This window comes from Vigna angularis, chromosome 10, assembly GCF_016808095.1.
Source record: "Vigna angularis cultivar LongXiaoDou No.4 chromosome 10, ASM1680809v1, whole genome shotgun sequence".
In the NCBI taxonomy this organism is placed as follows: domain Eukaryota; kingdom Viridiplantae; phylum Streptophyta; class Magnoliopsida; order Fabales; family Fabaceae; genus Vigna; species Vigna angularis.
In genome coordinates this window covers 11527387-11541144 of record NC_068979.1, presented here as the reverse complement: position 1 = coordinate 11541144, position 13758 = coordinate 11527387, and the positions used below count along the sequence as shown (strand labels likewise).

The 13758-nt window shown below is 35.1% G+C and overlaps 2 protein-coding genes across 2 annotated transcripts; one reads left to right on the top strand and one right to left on the bottom strand.

The window, feature by feature from the left end:
* The first annotated feature begins 222 nt into the window (after nucleotides 1-222).
* Nucleotides 223-8904, top strand: LOC108336119 (protein SENSITIVE TO UV 2). Its single transcript, XM_017572462.2, has 12 exons — nucleotides 223-636; nucleotides 1187-1225; nucleotides 1364-1488; nucleotides 2333-2409; nucleotides 2502-2845; nucleotides 3387-3455; nucleotides 4952-5034; nucleotides 5769-6038; nucleotides 6121-6227; nucleotides 7329-7483; nucleotides 7895-8094; nucleotides 8337-8904. The coding sequence occupies exons 1-12, from the start codon at nucleotides 301-303 to the stop codon at nucleotides 8596-8598; spliced, it is 2067 nt and encodes a 688-aa protein (XP_017427951.1). The 5' UTR covers nucleotides 223-300; the 3' UTR covers nucleotides 8599-8904.
* A 928-nt stretch (nucleotides 8905-9832) lies between these two features.
* Nucleotides 9833-13312, bottom strand: LOC108336022 (disease resistance protein RPM1). Its single transcript, XM_017572302.2, has 2 exons — nucleotides 12668-13312; nucleotides 9833-12503 (listed from the first exon to the last, which is right to left on the bottom strand). Exons 1-2 carry the CDS (start codon nucleotides 13095-13097, stop codon nucleotides 10096-10098), a joined length of 2838 nt encoding a protein of 945 aa, XP_017427791.1. The 5' UTR covers nucleotides 13098-13312; the 3' UTR covers nucleotides 9833-10095.
* Nucleotides 13313-13758: the final 446 nt, after the last annotated feature.

Genomic DNA, 13758 nt, shown 5'->3' with positions numbered 1-13758 from the left:
TAACACGAAATTTAGGATTATTAATTTTAACTTTATAAAGAAAGTATAATATAATAAAAAAAGGAGTGACTTAGGAAATTCCCATTTTAATTTAAATAAAAAAGTATAATATAATAAAAAGGAGTGACGTAGGAAATTCAAATTTTAATTTAGTAGAAAACAGTATAAACATTTTTCTCATATTCCAATTTCCAAATAAAAAAGAATAATCAAAGGTTTAAATCCCGCTAACATGTCATTCGGAGAGTGTTGAAAGGTGAAGGAAGACCCTAACAAGTGAGAGAGTGAGGGTTTGAGACGATGGAGAACGACGAATTGTTCGAAAATTGGGATGACGCGATGCTTGAAGAGGCCGTTGCCCTCGCTGATAACGCACCAAAATTAACCTCAAACTCTTATTCTTCTTTCTCCTTCTCAGACGACCAACGCTTCGTACCACCAAAACCATACTTTCACTCACTTCCTTCAACTTCTTATCACCCTCCGCCACCGCTTCCTCCCGCCACCTTTTCCTCCGTTTACTCCGCCCCTTGCTACTCGCCTCCGCGGGAGCTCTCTCAGAGGAACACCGCTGTCATTGTCGGTCCGCCTCCGAATCCTCCTTCCGACAAAGACCTCGAGATCGAACGCTTAAAGGTAGTCTCCACTAATCTCCAAATGGAAGTAGATGCACGAGTATTCCATTTTTAGGTCTTTCACTTTATATTTAAACGCTGTGTTGTTGTTTATTGTGTTTTTATTTTTATTTACAGAACTGCCACTTTGTCATACTACTACTTTCAAATATTTCCACAGGAGAAAAGAAAAACTGTTAGGAAACAGGTTGAGAGCAAGTGTCGGTTTAAGTGAAAACGTAAATATTTTCTCAAAGGGGATTAAGTTTTAGTTTTGGAATTTCGACGTGGAGGGTAATAGTTGAGAGACTATAATATACCTGTTATTTGGTTTCGTCGGTCAATTATTTTCAATTGATTTTAAGATGCAGAAGGTGTTTTTTCAGTCGTTATCATTTGAGTTTTTTTATTGGTAGTGCTCCTCTAGTTATGTTGTTGTTTGTTTTGGAAGTTACAAGGGAGGGAAAAAAGTATTTGCCATGCTGGATTGTTCTAATGTTTGTCAAAATATTTGCTTATTTTTTTCTTGTACTAAACTTGGCATTTTTGGTTGGTGGCACTGGCATGTACAGAGGGAGCTGGAACATGCAACACAGCAGATTGAAAATCTGGTATGCCTGGGCAACTATATACTCGCATTGGCCTTTTTGTTTTCTGTTGACTAGATCATGTTTTATTTGTTGACACTTCTGTTGCTGCTTCAAAATTTTAGTTGAGAGGAATATCATAACTCAATTGCATGCTTTCAGGAGAAGGAGCGTGTCAAGTTCAAGAAAGAAAGAGACAAGAAAGAAGATAAACCCAAATTCACATCTTCTGGTAACGAAGGAGAAAGTGCTTGCGCTAACTGTTCAAAGGCAAAGAGTATAAACAAGTAAGTCATTTTTAAATTTTTTTTATACAATGTTCTAATTGTGTGGTTCTAGGACAATAATGTCCCCTTTCAGTTGCATCTCAGATTAGTCAACAAAAAAGCTTGCAGTTTAGCTCGTTTATTTATTGCAGCTTTATACGTGTTGCATATGTGTGTATTTCCCTAGAAGCCACTGAAAATGAACTAGGATGAAAAAGGTGCACATAACTTTCTGTTATGAAGTTTATGAGCTGAAGCTGAAAGTAACGACTGTTGGAGTAACTTTTGGTGAATATTTCCCTATCTCTGTTTGTATTACTTATGTCTAGGTGAGAGTGACCAGAGCTTGTTGTATAAAGCCATTGGAAATTGTGTCTTGTGTGACCAATGTCTCATGCCTGAAATATTTTGTAATTAAGTTGCTTTGAGTAATAGTCTAGAATGAGTTTAAGCCATAAGCAGAAGGGTTAAGGTACACCATGACAAATAACTATCCATTGTTGCATATCAGGCCAGAGGTTATACTTGAGATTGAAGCTGTAAAATAATTCTTGAGGGCTTAATTGATCCCTCTCATAATCTTCTATTTATAAGAATAAATTGATACAAGAGTACATGATAAATAGGGTAACCTAGACAAAATATAATCATGATAAATAGGGTAACCCTAGACACAATATAATCATGATAAATAGAGTAATCCTAGACACAATATAATCATGATAAATAGGGAAACCCTTAACACAATATAATCATGATAAATAGGGTAACCTTAACACAATATAATCCTAACAGTTGTCTTTTATTATTTTTTATCCTCACTCATTCTAATGCAATGTTGTGTTTCATGTGGCAAAAATGGCAGGGATTTTGGAACTGTTGATCCCAACTGTCATAACACTTCAAAATTTAAAAATGGAGTATCTTTGCACGTTCCAATTGGTGAGACATGAGAAAAACCTCTTCCTCATTTTAAAGAATTTTCTGGTTACTTGCATGTGACACCCTCTTGAATTGTTTTTGTTTTATGCCAGCTGAAACTACTTTTAAAGCTAAGGGAGTTCAAACAGACATAGAAGCCCAAGGTGCTTCAAGTGATGATCTCTCGGCTTATCTTGATCTTTCCCAGAAATTGCGGGCAATATGGGGTTCTCCAACTAAAAGGATGGGACATAATGTGATATCCAAGTTGCTTGCGAGTTGTCAAAGAGATTTTCATATTCTCTTTGGCTGCATGAATATGAGTCTGCCCTCTGAAATAACTAGAGAATTATTTTCAGATTTAAGCTCTTCAGGAGTAGCTTTGCATCACCTCAAGGATCGTTATCTTACTCCAGAGGCAGCAAAGATATCAAATTTCTACCTTGCATTAACAAAGGTATTAATTCAGCTCTCCATTTTTACATGTCTTCCTGTAGAACTCACATATGAAGTTGTGCATTTCTGATCCAGTGGAAATTTCCAGACATCAAATAGTTTGGTTTAAAGTAGTGATTAGTGAGTGACTTTCACTTGATCATTGCTTTTGAATTTTTTTCCAAACAAACGTCAGGTAAAAAATATGCACAGACTCTGAATTTTGTGTTAGATTATAATTCTTGCTTCTTTGGTTTCTCCACATGGTTGTTATAAAGTGGTTTTGTTGTTAGATATACGGAACACTCTTCTCGTGTGCACAATTATTTTTATTTCTGGTAATTTATCCCTGTCAAGTGTGCTATTAGAAGGATTTCCCAGTCATCATTTTCTGCATTTCCCCTCTCTGATAGTATCATAGTTTAGTTTGTCTTTATTTTTTTTTGAACTGGTTCCTTTTGCATGTTAATATAATGGATATGTTAACTGTTGGTATTACGATGGTTCAATTGTTCAATCATGATAGTGAGATTGTATATCATCCAGTTATTGATGTGTTACAGATAGCTGATGGAACAGATATTTTGGAAACTTTAATTGGACCACTGCTTGATCTCTGTGGAATGGAAAATGTAAGTACTTTGTGAATTAATATTTTGTTCTCGAATTGCTTGTAAACTTATATTACTATTACCTGTGGGTCATAAGTTTTCCTTTTAAGTACTAGGTCTACAGAAAGATGATTTGATAGAGATATTTTAATGGATTATAGAGGTTCTTAAGGATTCAATTATTTTCCTTTGTAAGTGAAAGTAATAATTAATATTCATAGTTTAGGAAGCAAGAGTATAAATGAACAGAAAAAGAATTTTCTTGTAGAATTGAATGGAAAGAATTGCAAATGGGGGAACTATCCTTCAAGGGTTTCCCATTCACAAAGGATTTCGCCTTTGAGCAAATGCTTAATCTACAAAATGATACAAGCAATGATGAACCTTCCCCTTATGTGTTCGTATTTATTAACTCTCTTTCTTGCTAACTAACCACTCTAACTTTTACTAACTAATTTGCTATTTCCTCTCTCCTATCTCTGTATTGCTAACATATAGACAATACATATTGGATTACAAGGTTGTCAAACAGATTCATAAAACAGTTTGCTTTATGGTAGGCACTGTAAGATGCATGGGATATTAAAATTCAACAAAGCTTTTGATTATTGAATGATCGTTAACCATTAATTCAATTGCAATCCTGAGGCCCACATAGTTTAAAAGGCCAAAAGCTTGCCTGTACTATTCAAAACCTGAATGTTGTATATTGAGCATATGAAGAGTTGGAATGTTGGACATAAGTGTCCACCTGCCCTTGGCCTAAAAAATGGTTAGAATGAAAGGAAAGAGATAGTAGGCTCTTAGGCACAGTTAGATCAGTTAGTTAGGGGCAGTTAGAGAGGTTAGCCAATGAGAGGGGATCAATAAGAGAGACTGGGGGAATAAGGGGGGAAGAAAAGGATTTGTAATTGTAATGATTGTATGAACAAGGGAACTCTCTGTTAAGGGGAAGCTCATGGAGGGGAATTATTTCAACTTTTCTCAGTTGTTTAATGAAATTGTTCATTCCCTTTGTTTGCCTTCTATCAACTTCTCATTTCTCTTTCCTGGGCTGTAACAGAAATTAATAACAACTCCCCTCATTATAAAGGTTCAAGTATTTGAGCCTTGTATTCTATATATTTGACATAGATTGAAGTTCGCTACATCTGTTTTCTAGAACCAAGTTTTGATTGTATTGTAATGGACATATTTGCAATGCAGTTATGATTTTTATAAAATGATTTTTTATTTATTTAGGGTTTATTGAGTCACTATTTGCTCACGTCATTTTATGCTTTTTATGATATTCTAAAACGGAAGTCTAGTGTGGGGTTTATAGGGGCTTGATCTTGCAACTGCTAGCTTTTTGGTATGGTTCTCGACCAAGGTTCTTATCAGTCAATATGCTTGAAAGTTATCATATTGCTTTCTCAAGTTTGTGAAACTAGTTTATTCGGGTGTTCTTTTTTCTCTTGCTCGCTATTTTTATAATCCATGAACCTTTATTGACAAAGCTCCTCCCTCTTGCATAGGTTGTTATTGTCCATAGTTCTCTATGTGTACTATACATGCTTCTGAAGCTCCTACTGGAATTGGAAAATAATGCTGGAAGGAGGTATGCATTGTTTGAATGACGTTTTCCCTTGTTTTTAACAACTGTGTTAACTGTGTATCCCTTGTCCATTAGCCCAAGGTTACCATTTGAATTGGTTCTTTTCTCTGTGTCATGAATCATGATATTTATATTATATTTTAATTAACAACTCTATCAGATCCGTGAGTTGTGATCAATTGGCTGGTCTGGGTTTGCTTTGTATGATGAAAACATGAGAAAATTGAATGTCTTCTCAAGCATGTCAAACTTACCCTATAATTTAAGTATGCATCAAGTGTGTATATTTGTATGCCCTTGTGCATCTGTATGGGTAATACTATGATCAATAAACAGTCACTGGGTGGAATGTTGTACCTGGACTATCAATCTGTCCCTGTCCCCTAGTTTGACTGTTCATTTGGGTGTGAGGACTTTGGTGACCTGGGGAGGGAAATCGTGGAATGAAGTTTGGTCAGCATTATTGTTGATTTACTGAAATGCATCATTGTAGTAAACAATTCTTTAATATGACGCAATCAGAAAGTTCGGCATGGCCTTTGTGATCTAGAATGTCTTTTCTACAGTTTAGTGATCTGTACATTTTTGCCCCTTTGGCAGCTAGACTAAAAATCTAGGATAGGTTATAAGTTGGTGGATGGCTGTACTTTTTGTGAAGTCACTTTTTCTTTCTTTCCTTGTTGCTGTTCCGGTTCTTATGAACTTATGATTTGATCTTTCCAGTGCACTCTGCTCAGGGACAATGTCATCATTGAAGGACTTTGCGATGGGAAAGACCTGGTGGATTTTGGTGTAAAAGATGAAAATCTTGTTGATGAAGAAATAGAAAGTAGAAAAGAATGCCAGAACCATCAAAACTCCTTACAACCTCATGTAAATTGGGTGTCTCTTTTTGAGATAATGCATCAAATTGCCATGAGGATCACAGAAGAAAGAGTGAGAGTGGAGGCAGTATCTATTATGAAGCTGCTTTTCCTGAGAAGTAATGGTTACTTTGAGAGGGAACAGTAAGTCTAATTGTCCTGTTTTACTTTGAAAAATTGACTTATGAAGATATCATGTTCATTCCAAGAGTTTGTGTGAACACAGGTTTAGCCAGAAAATAGTTTTTAAAACTATTTCCGAATTGCTAAAGAAGGATGCTGGGCTGTGTGTGAAGAAGCACACTCTAAGACTTCTATACCTGGTTTTGAATTGTAAGCTTCCTCTGCTAACCAATTTGTCAATTTTTTTTTTCCGTTCAGTACTACATAATTTGATTCCTGGCACCCTTCATTTCAATTGTTTTAGCAATTGCTACATGTAGTCGTATAGACTTCCCTTGTGTCTTTTGTTGTAGCTTTGTAGGAATGTAAGGGTTTTGAAAGGAAATAAATAATTTGCTGATTGTTTTTATTTGTTGAATCCAGACCAACGTTGTAGACATCGGTTGGCTTGAATGAAATTATTTTTGCATTACTGCTTTTAATAGTATGTTCTAGTCCCAAATTTAAAAACATGAGTTTATTCTCAAAATTTGTTAAATATCAACAAAATTTTGTTGGCTCCTTTTGTTTCTTGTTAAAATAAATAATCTTTAATCGGATTTATTGTCAGGTGTAATGTGCTTTGTGCTGGACGTAGTTCCTAGAAGTATTATTTAGAATTCTTTCCTATTTCCTCTCATTCATAGCATCTGATCATCCCAAGCTATTATAAATATGAAACCCAACCCTAACAGAGTAGAAGATATACTCTCAAATTCACTCTAATTCCACTGTATTTTTTCTCAAGTTGGTGTCAAAGCGGGTTGGTCCTGCTCTGTCAAAGTAATTGTCACTGTTCTTGTTGTTAGTTGTTATTTACCACTTGAAATTCGTCTTCTAACACTTGGGTTTGGTGTGCGTTGGTGCTTGGAAGTTCTTTATTCAGGAACATTTTTCTCTTCCACTTTCTATTATTACTGCTCCTAATATCCACTTTCCACATCTTTGCTCCATATTGGGTGCTATTGTTGGGCTTTGATTTTCGTTGATCCTGAACTAACATAAGCTCTTATAAACAGTATAGAAGGTTGTGGCATTTCTAAAGTAAATTCTGTACCATGTTGCTTTTACACAAGGTCTGATACTTATTTATTGAATAAAGGATCTTCAGATAGATCATGCCTTGAACCTCCACATACCCGACTTCATAGGATATCTATTTTAGATTTCTAGCTTTAAATTGAGTTAATATCAGTTTGTATCTGCTGTGCGTTTCATGCAGATCCTGAATTTTTTATGTATTTTTTGAACTTTTATTTTCACGCATTCAAGGTCCAAAATTGTTGGCTGCTTTCTGCTGTGGATGCAAAGAGGGTGATGCTAGCAGTGCTATGAATGAGAATGAATCGACTTCAGATTTCCAATATTTTAAAATCATCCTTCAAGGATTGTCTGATTGTGTAGCCCCTCATAGGAGTGGTTTACTGGTATGTTTGCTATCAAAGATTCTGCAATGTGATATCAATTGAGATTTGATTAATTTATTATGAATTATGTTGGATAGCGCATTTATTGTGATATAGTCCATTTGATTATACAGTTGCCAGTGGAAATGCCTTGTGGATTTTTTTTGGGGTTCAAATTGAAGATAATTTATAGAATAAATGAGTAACTTACATTTAGAAGTGAAAACTTAGCCATCTAAATTACTTTGATTTTATTTTATCATTTGCATGTACGTTTACACACTTCTGGAACTTTTGAGAGGAAAATTAAGATTGAAAGCTTTCTTATTGTCTTCTATGATAGGGATGTAGTCAAGCGACTTCAGTTTGGGGAAAGTCATTATATATATTTCAAAATATTACTCCCTAAAATTTAGGTAATTCTAATTTCAGGGATTGAAAGTCAGCAGAAATGTGATTCTTGTGCTGGCATTCCTTGCATCATCTGGACAACCGGGTTTTGAAATTTTTGTTGGTCATAAGCTCTCTAATAGAGGGGTAAACTATCTTATGTTGATTTTGCAATTACTGGTATCGGAGATGGATCTCGAAACTGAATCATATGAGCAGCAGGCAGAGATTTTCAGGGAGAGGTAATAAAACTCACTGATTGTGATATCCTTATTTTGAAAGTGATATAATATGACAAAATGTATATAAATTCTTGAAACATAATAAATATATAATTATAATCGTGGAAATCCTAATTAAAATCACATTTATTAAAATATTGTCAAATAAAAAAATTATGAATTATTATCGTTATAAAGTATTAGTCTTTTAAAATCAAATATTTCAAGTTGATTTTGTGCGACTGGTTTATTGTGACTGTCAGGACATTTTTGATACGGGAGATACTGATATTACTTAACAGACTAGTGTCGAATCCTTCATATTCTGGCACGGTCTTGCGCGGTTTAACGAGCACTAGGGATATGGCTGGTTTGACAATTGATGTTGCGAGCAGATTATCTCGGAAAGGAAAAAAAAATGAGCCGGACAGTATGGTGAAGCATATAAGAGAAACTGAAATTGTAGACCTTGCTCGCCTCTTCAAGAAAAGAATATTCGCTTATTTAGGTGATAACGTATCGTGATGTCCTCTTCCAGTGGTCAGATTTTGTACATATACACGTTTGTATCATTCTATTCAGGTGGGAGCTGGTACTCAAATGGTGAACATGCAGCAAGGGCACGATGGTCGTTCAGCCCAGAATTTTGACTGCGATGAAAAGAGTGTTTCTCATTCAAAAATTTTTGTAATTGAAAGTTATAATTTATTGCTCGAGGTTAAGCAATGTCATGTTTGAGAAAATGACGTACCGTTTATATTTTTGTGATGCACCATTTTTGTCGAAATGTTATTTCCCTTGAATTATTCCACACTACCATTTGTTTCTTCATTTTTAGGCAAATTGACTGAATTTTTATGTCTTGAAAGATCATTAGAAGTAAAATTCAAAATAATGCATTTAAAATTAAAATTATATTATTTGGTAGTTTTTATTTTTAATTTATAAGAGAAGACATAAGGTGAGAAAGGCAACATGGGAACGAATGGATAAACTTCAGTTTGAATATCTACACTACACGGATAGAAAATTCACACAGATTAATGTTAATATGAAGTCATTAAATAAAACATGGAGACTGCATTAAAATGAAATTATTATATGAAAGTATATTTAGCATGTATATCATAGATCCTGTGAAATTACTTCATGTATATTGTGAATTTAATTTAATGTTGTACCATAACGTTGTTCTATTTTGTGTTTTTTTTTATAATTCTCTTGCAACTGTATTTTCTCTTTATTATTTCCTTTAAACTGATATATATATTTCCCATCTCTTTACAAATCATGATGATTCTCACATAAAACTGATTCATATGAATTTTTAATTCATTAAGTGACTTTTAATTTATATTTTAAGACGGAAATTTTAAAAATTAGTCATAAATAAAGTAACTTTCTATAAATTAAACCTCGTAACGTTTTTTTGTAAATAAAAAGCTTAATTTTAAAATTTAAAACAGAATGCGATTTCGTGATACGCGCTAGCATGAGTTTTGGTTGGAAATATAAGATTTTGTCTTTCTTACATCTGCATTAAGAGTTCATCTAGGTAATTTTTTGCAACTTCTCTGTTCTTTTCTAATTTGTTTTTCTTTTTTAATTCACGCTCAGCATAGTTATATTAATTTCAATTACATTGATAATAAAATATATCTTGTAAATGGCACAACTGCTTATATCACTTTATTTCAGTAATCATGAAAAGATAGAATCGAATCTGAATATGTAATATAGGAAGAATTGTACTATACAATTTGTGTATTCAATAATGGTGATTATGCAATTTATTTACATTGATCAAATTTAAACAAAGGTGAACAAAAACCTACACCTTTATTTAGAGCACTGACTTCTATACAAGAAATGAGTCTGCTCAATTTTTAGTACAGGTAATATAAATAAATTTTTACACTTCTTTGGGTGCTGTGAACGTTTTTGTCCAATTAAACTGAACTTTCAATTCTGATTCAAATTACACATACTCTAGAATTGTACCAATCATTTCACAATTTAGAGCTACACCTTCCACTGAATACGAGGTTCATGACTTCTTATGAGAGTGCCTGATCTAGGAGAACAATCTCTGCTGAAAGTGTCCAGAGCATAAACATCCCAACCTCCATCTCTCCAGTAGGTAGAATAGACATCTGGAATATGTAAAACTTTACAGTAATCTTTTCCGGGACCATGTGGACATATTGTCTTCATCAGTTCATCTGGCATATCGAAAAACTCAAGGACTTTCAACTTGGTCAAATTCTCAATGCCTGATGGAACCTTCTTCAACAATTCGCACCGCCCTATGCTCAGTTTTTCTAGGCAGTTCATGGCATCCTTCCCCACTGTCACCTCTTCGAGTCCGTCAAATTTGTCAAGACCTAAAACCTTGAGCTTCTTGAACTTTCCACTTCTAAAATGTAAAGTGTCACCATCATAAACCTTAAGTAGTTCAAGATGTGCAAGGTTTGGAAGATCTTGTAGATACACTAGAGGATCGTATCTTAAACAGCTCCATTTCAGAAATAACCTGGCTAGGCTATGAAGAGACTGTATCCAACTTGGTAACTCTTGTAGACGCCCTGACAAATACAAGCGCTGAAGAAATGGAGGTGGTGAACAGAGAAATGTCAGATCAATGACTTTACTCTCACCCTCAGAAGCAACAGAGAGGGCATGAAGATTAGTTAATCTCTCAATGGACAAACAGAAAGCCATCCCATCTTCCTCTCTAAGTTTCAAGATTCCCAACCTTCTTAGTTGACTTAGTTCCCCTAACTGCCTTATTATCATTCCACAGTCTTGGTTTGCCTCCACAAAACAAAGCTTTTGTAGTGACTTTAATTTCCCTATTTCAGAGGGAGCCTTAAGACCATCTTTGGAGTGAAACTGTGCATAACCTTTGAATTTCAACTGATAGACAAGGAGATGACGAAGCTTTTGAAGCTTGAGAATATCTACAGGCAATTCTCTGACAGAAGTCTTCTTCAGATCGAATGTTTCTAGATTATGCAACTTCCCTATTATGTGACCTGGAACTGTTTTCACCTTTGTGTTCCTTAAACTTAGATATCTTAAATGATATAGATCAATAACTGCTAGTGGAAACTTCTTCAAAGGTGCATCTTGATAATCTAAAACACTAAGCAGTTTAAAACCACTTGGGAACAGTTTTCCAAGGGGTACATATTCTCCAACCCCAAACATTAAAAAAGAACGGAGTTGAGAGACAGACCTATGTTGCTGCCGATATGGTAATGTGCCGTGCACTGAAAGCCGTCGAATCTTTTCTGGCCATGCAGCACTTTGTTCTTTGACAATGGATGCAAAGTTTTGGTCTTTAGACTTCAAAATGATGATCTCCCGTAGAAGATCATGGACTCGCAAAGTTTTGACCCTTCCATCAGTTGTTGTACCAGCTACTTGTATTAAGTTTCTGTTCAGGAGCTCCTTCAGGTAATCATGTGCAACATCTTCCTTTGTTTTTCCTTCTTTGGCTTCAATAAATCCTTCTGCTATCCATAAGCGAATCAATCTCATACGCTGAATCAGATAGTCCTGAGGAAAGATGCTTAAGTACAAGAAACAGTATTTCAAATGGTAAGGTAAATCATTAAAACTGAGGTTGAGTACAGTTTTAAAATTATCAAGTTTGCCATTGCCTTGAATTTCAGCTCCAAGACTATGGCAAATCATACCCCACTCATCAATCCTGCGCTTGTCTTTTGTGGCCAGGACACCACTGATTGCTACAATTGCAAGGGGAAGACCCTCACATTTTCTTAAGATATATTTACAGATGTCAATCAAATATGAGGGACATGAATCACCCTGAAAGGTGTTCCTACAAAATAGATCCCAAGCCTCATCTTGTTTCAAGGGTTGCAAGTTATACACTTTACCGTTGGATTCTATTGTGGAGGTAAAGGCTAAATCAGATCTACGAGTGGTGATCATGATCCTGCTACTACAATTGTTGTTTGGCAATGCATATTTGACAGCTTCCCATTCATACATATGCCACACATCATCAAATACTACTAGATAACTCTTCTTCTGCAGCAAGTCTTTGATTATCATTTTGAGCTTATCACTACACATGCTTTCCATTCCCTCTGGAATTGGTCGCCTTATCTCAGAAAAGAGCTTCTTGGCCAAGTCTTTGAGAAGCTCTTCAATTTTACAAGATTGAGAAACAGTCACCCAAGCACAAGCTTTGAAGTGTTTTTTTACGTCTGGATCATCATATACTTTCTTCACCAAAGTAGTTTTTCCTATCCCTCCCATTCCAGTAACAGAAATCACTTTTCGTCCAGGACAACCGTTGATCAACCATCCTATAACCTGTTTTTTTGGCCTGTCTATGCCCACTAGATCAGTGTTGTCCAGGAGAAGAGCATCTCCTCGTTGATCGTGCCATGCGTTACCTGTTTCAGGATATGTAATAGTGTAAACAGCAAAACAAGTACATATGTATTGATACTGATCTATCTTGAACAAAGGGAAAGAAGAGAAATAATTTCATAATTGAGTGACATGACCATTAAGGATATTCATCACTTTGAATAGAGTCTGTGCCAATTAGTTGTACCTGTATTAATGGAACTTGAAGCCACTGAAGAAGAGTCCAGTTTACTGAGGAATCTCTTACGACTTGAAGAAATAGCTTTCAAGCGGGAGTTGATGCTTTTTAACTCATGTGCAATCCGATAGCGAGCTTTCATATTCCTGATACGGAGATAAATAGAGAATCCATTGGTTAGGTTATGTACCTGGACAAGTTCCAATTCATCAAGAAGATCTTCGGCCTCATGAACAACATCTCTGACTTGCTTAACCCAAACTTTAAGTTCCTCGTCGCTCTCTTCTAACGCATCTGCAACCCTTAAGAAGGCTCTTATTAGCTCCAACTGTCCTTTCAGGTATATCACTTCTGCTTGAACTCCAGTGAACAATTTCACCTTATTCTCAAAAACAGGTGCAAGCCTTTGGAGAAGAAAACCCACTGCACTCTCAGCCATCAACTCTGTACATTTCTACAGCAACTAGTGGAAAGAAACTTGGTTTCAAAATTGCTAGCTATAGGAAGTGCCTTCCTTTATTCAACTTAGTGATGCTTGATTTACAGATAATACATGAGATAGAGATGCAAGACTTTTTTATCTCACAAAAAATTGAAATATGACAGCATCACCAGTAGATAACTGTTTACGTGTCAGAAAATGAAACAAAAAAAGAAAAGTGCAATTAAAGCTCAAAAGTTATCTTAGATTATGTCAAGTGGAGCTTAAAAAGCCATCTTAAAATATATATATATATATATGAAGAGAAAAATCAATATATAAAATTGCTGACTTACAATTAGTTTGATTATTTGAAGAAGAAACGCGTCAAGGATTTTAAAACAGTATTCCTTACCACCATGCAAGTTGTACTGGTTAGAGGGTGCCTAATTAATGCCTTAAGAAATTTGATTGAAGGCCAGATACCTTCTTCCTGTTTCCTGGAAAAACTGAATTTAGGAAAGACCAGTTGTCTTTTATATTAGGCTTTACTGAAAGGGAATAAAAGCATCTCCATATGCCAAAAAGTATAAAAAGAATATTACCAGTGATTATGAGCTTTCGGAAAAATTTTAATCAAGAAGATTTTAGCTAACCACGGTTAGTTTAAATCCCCTGC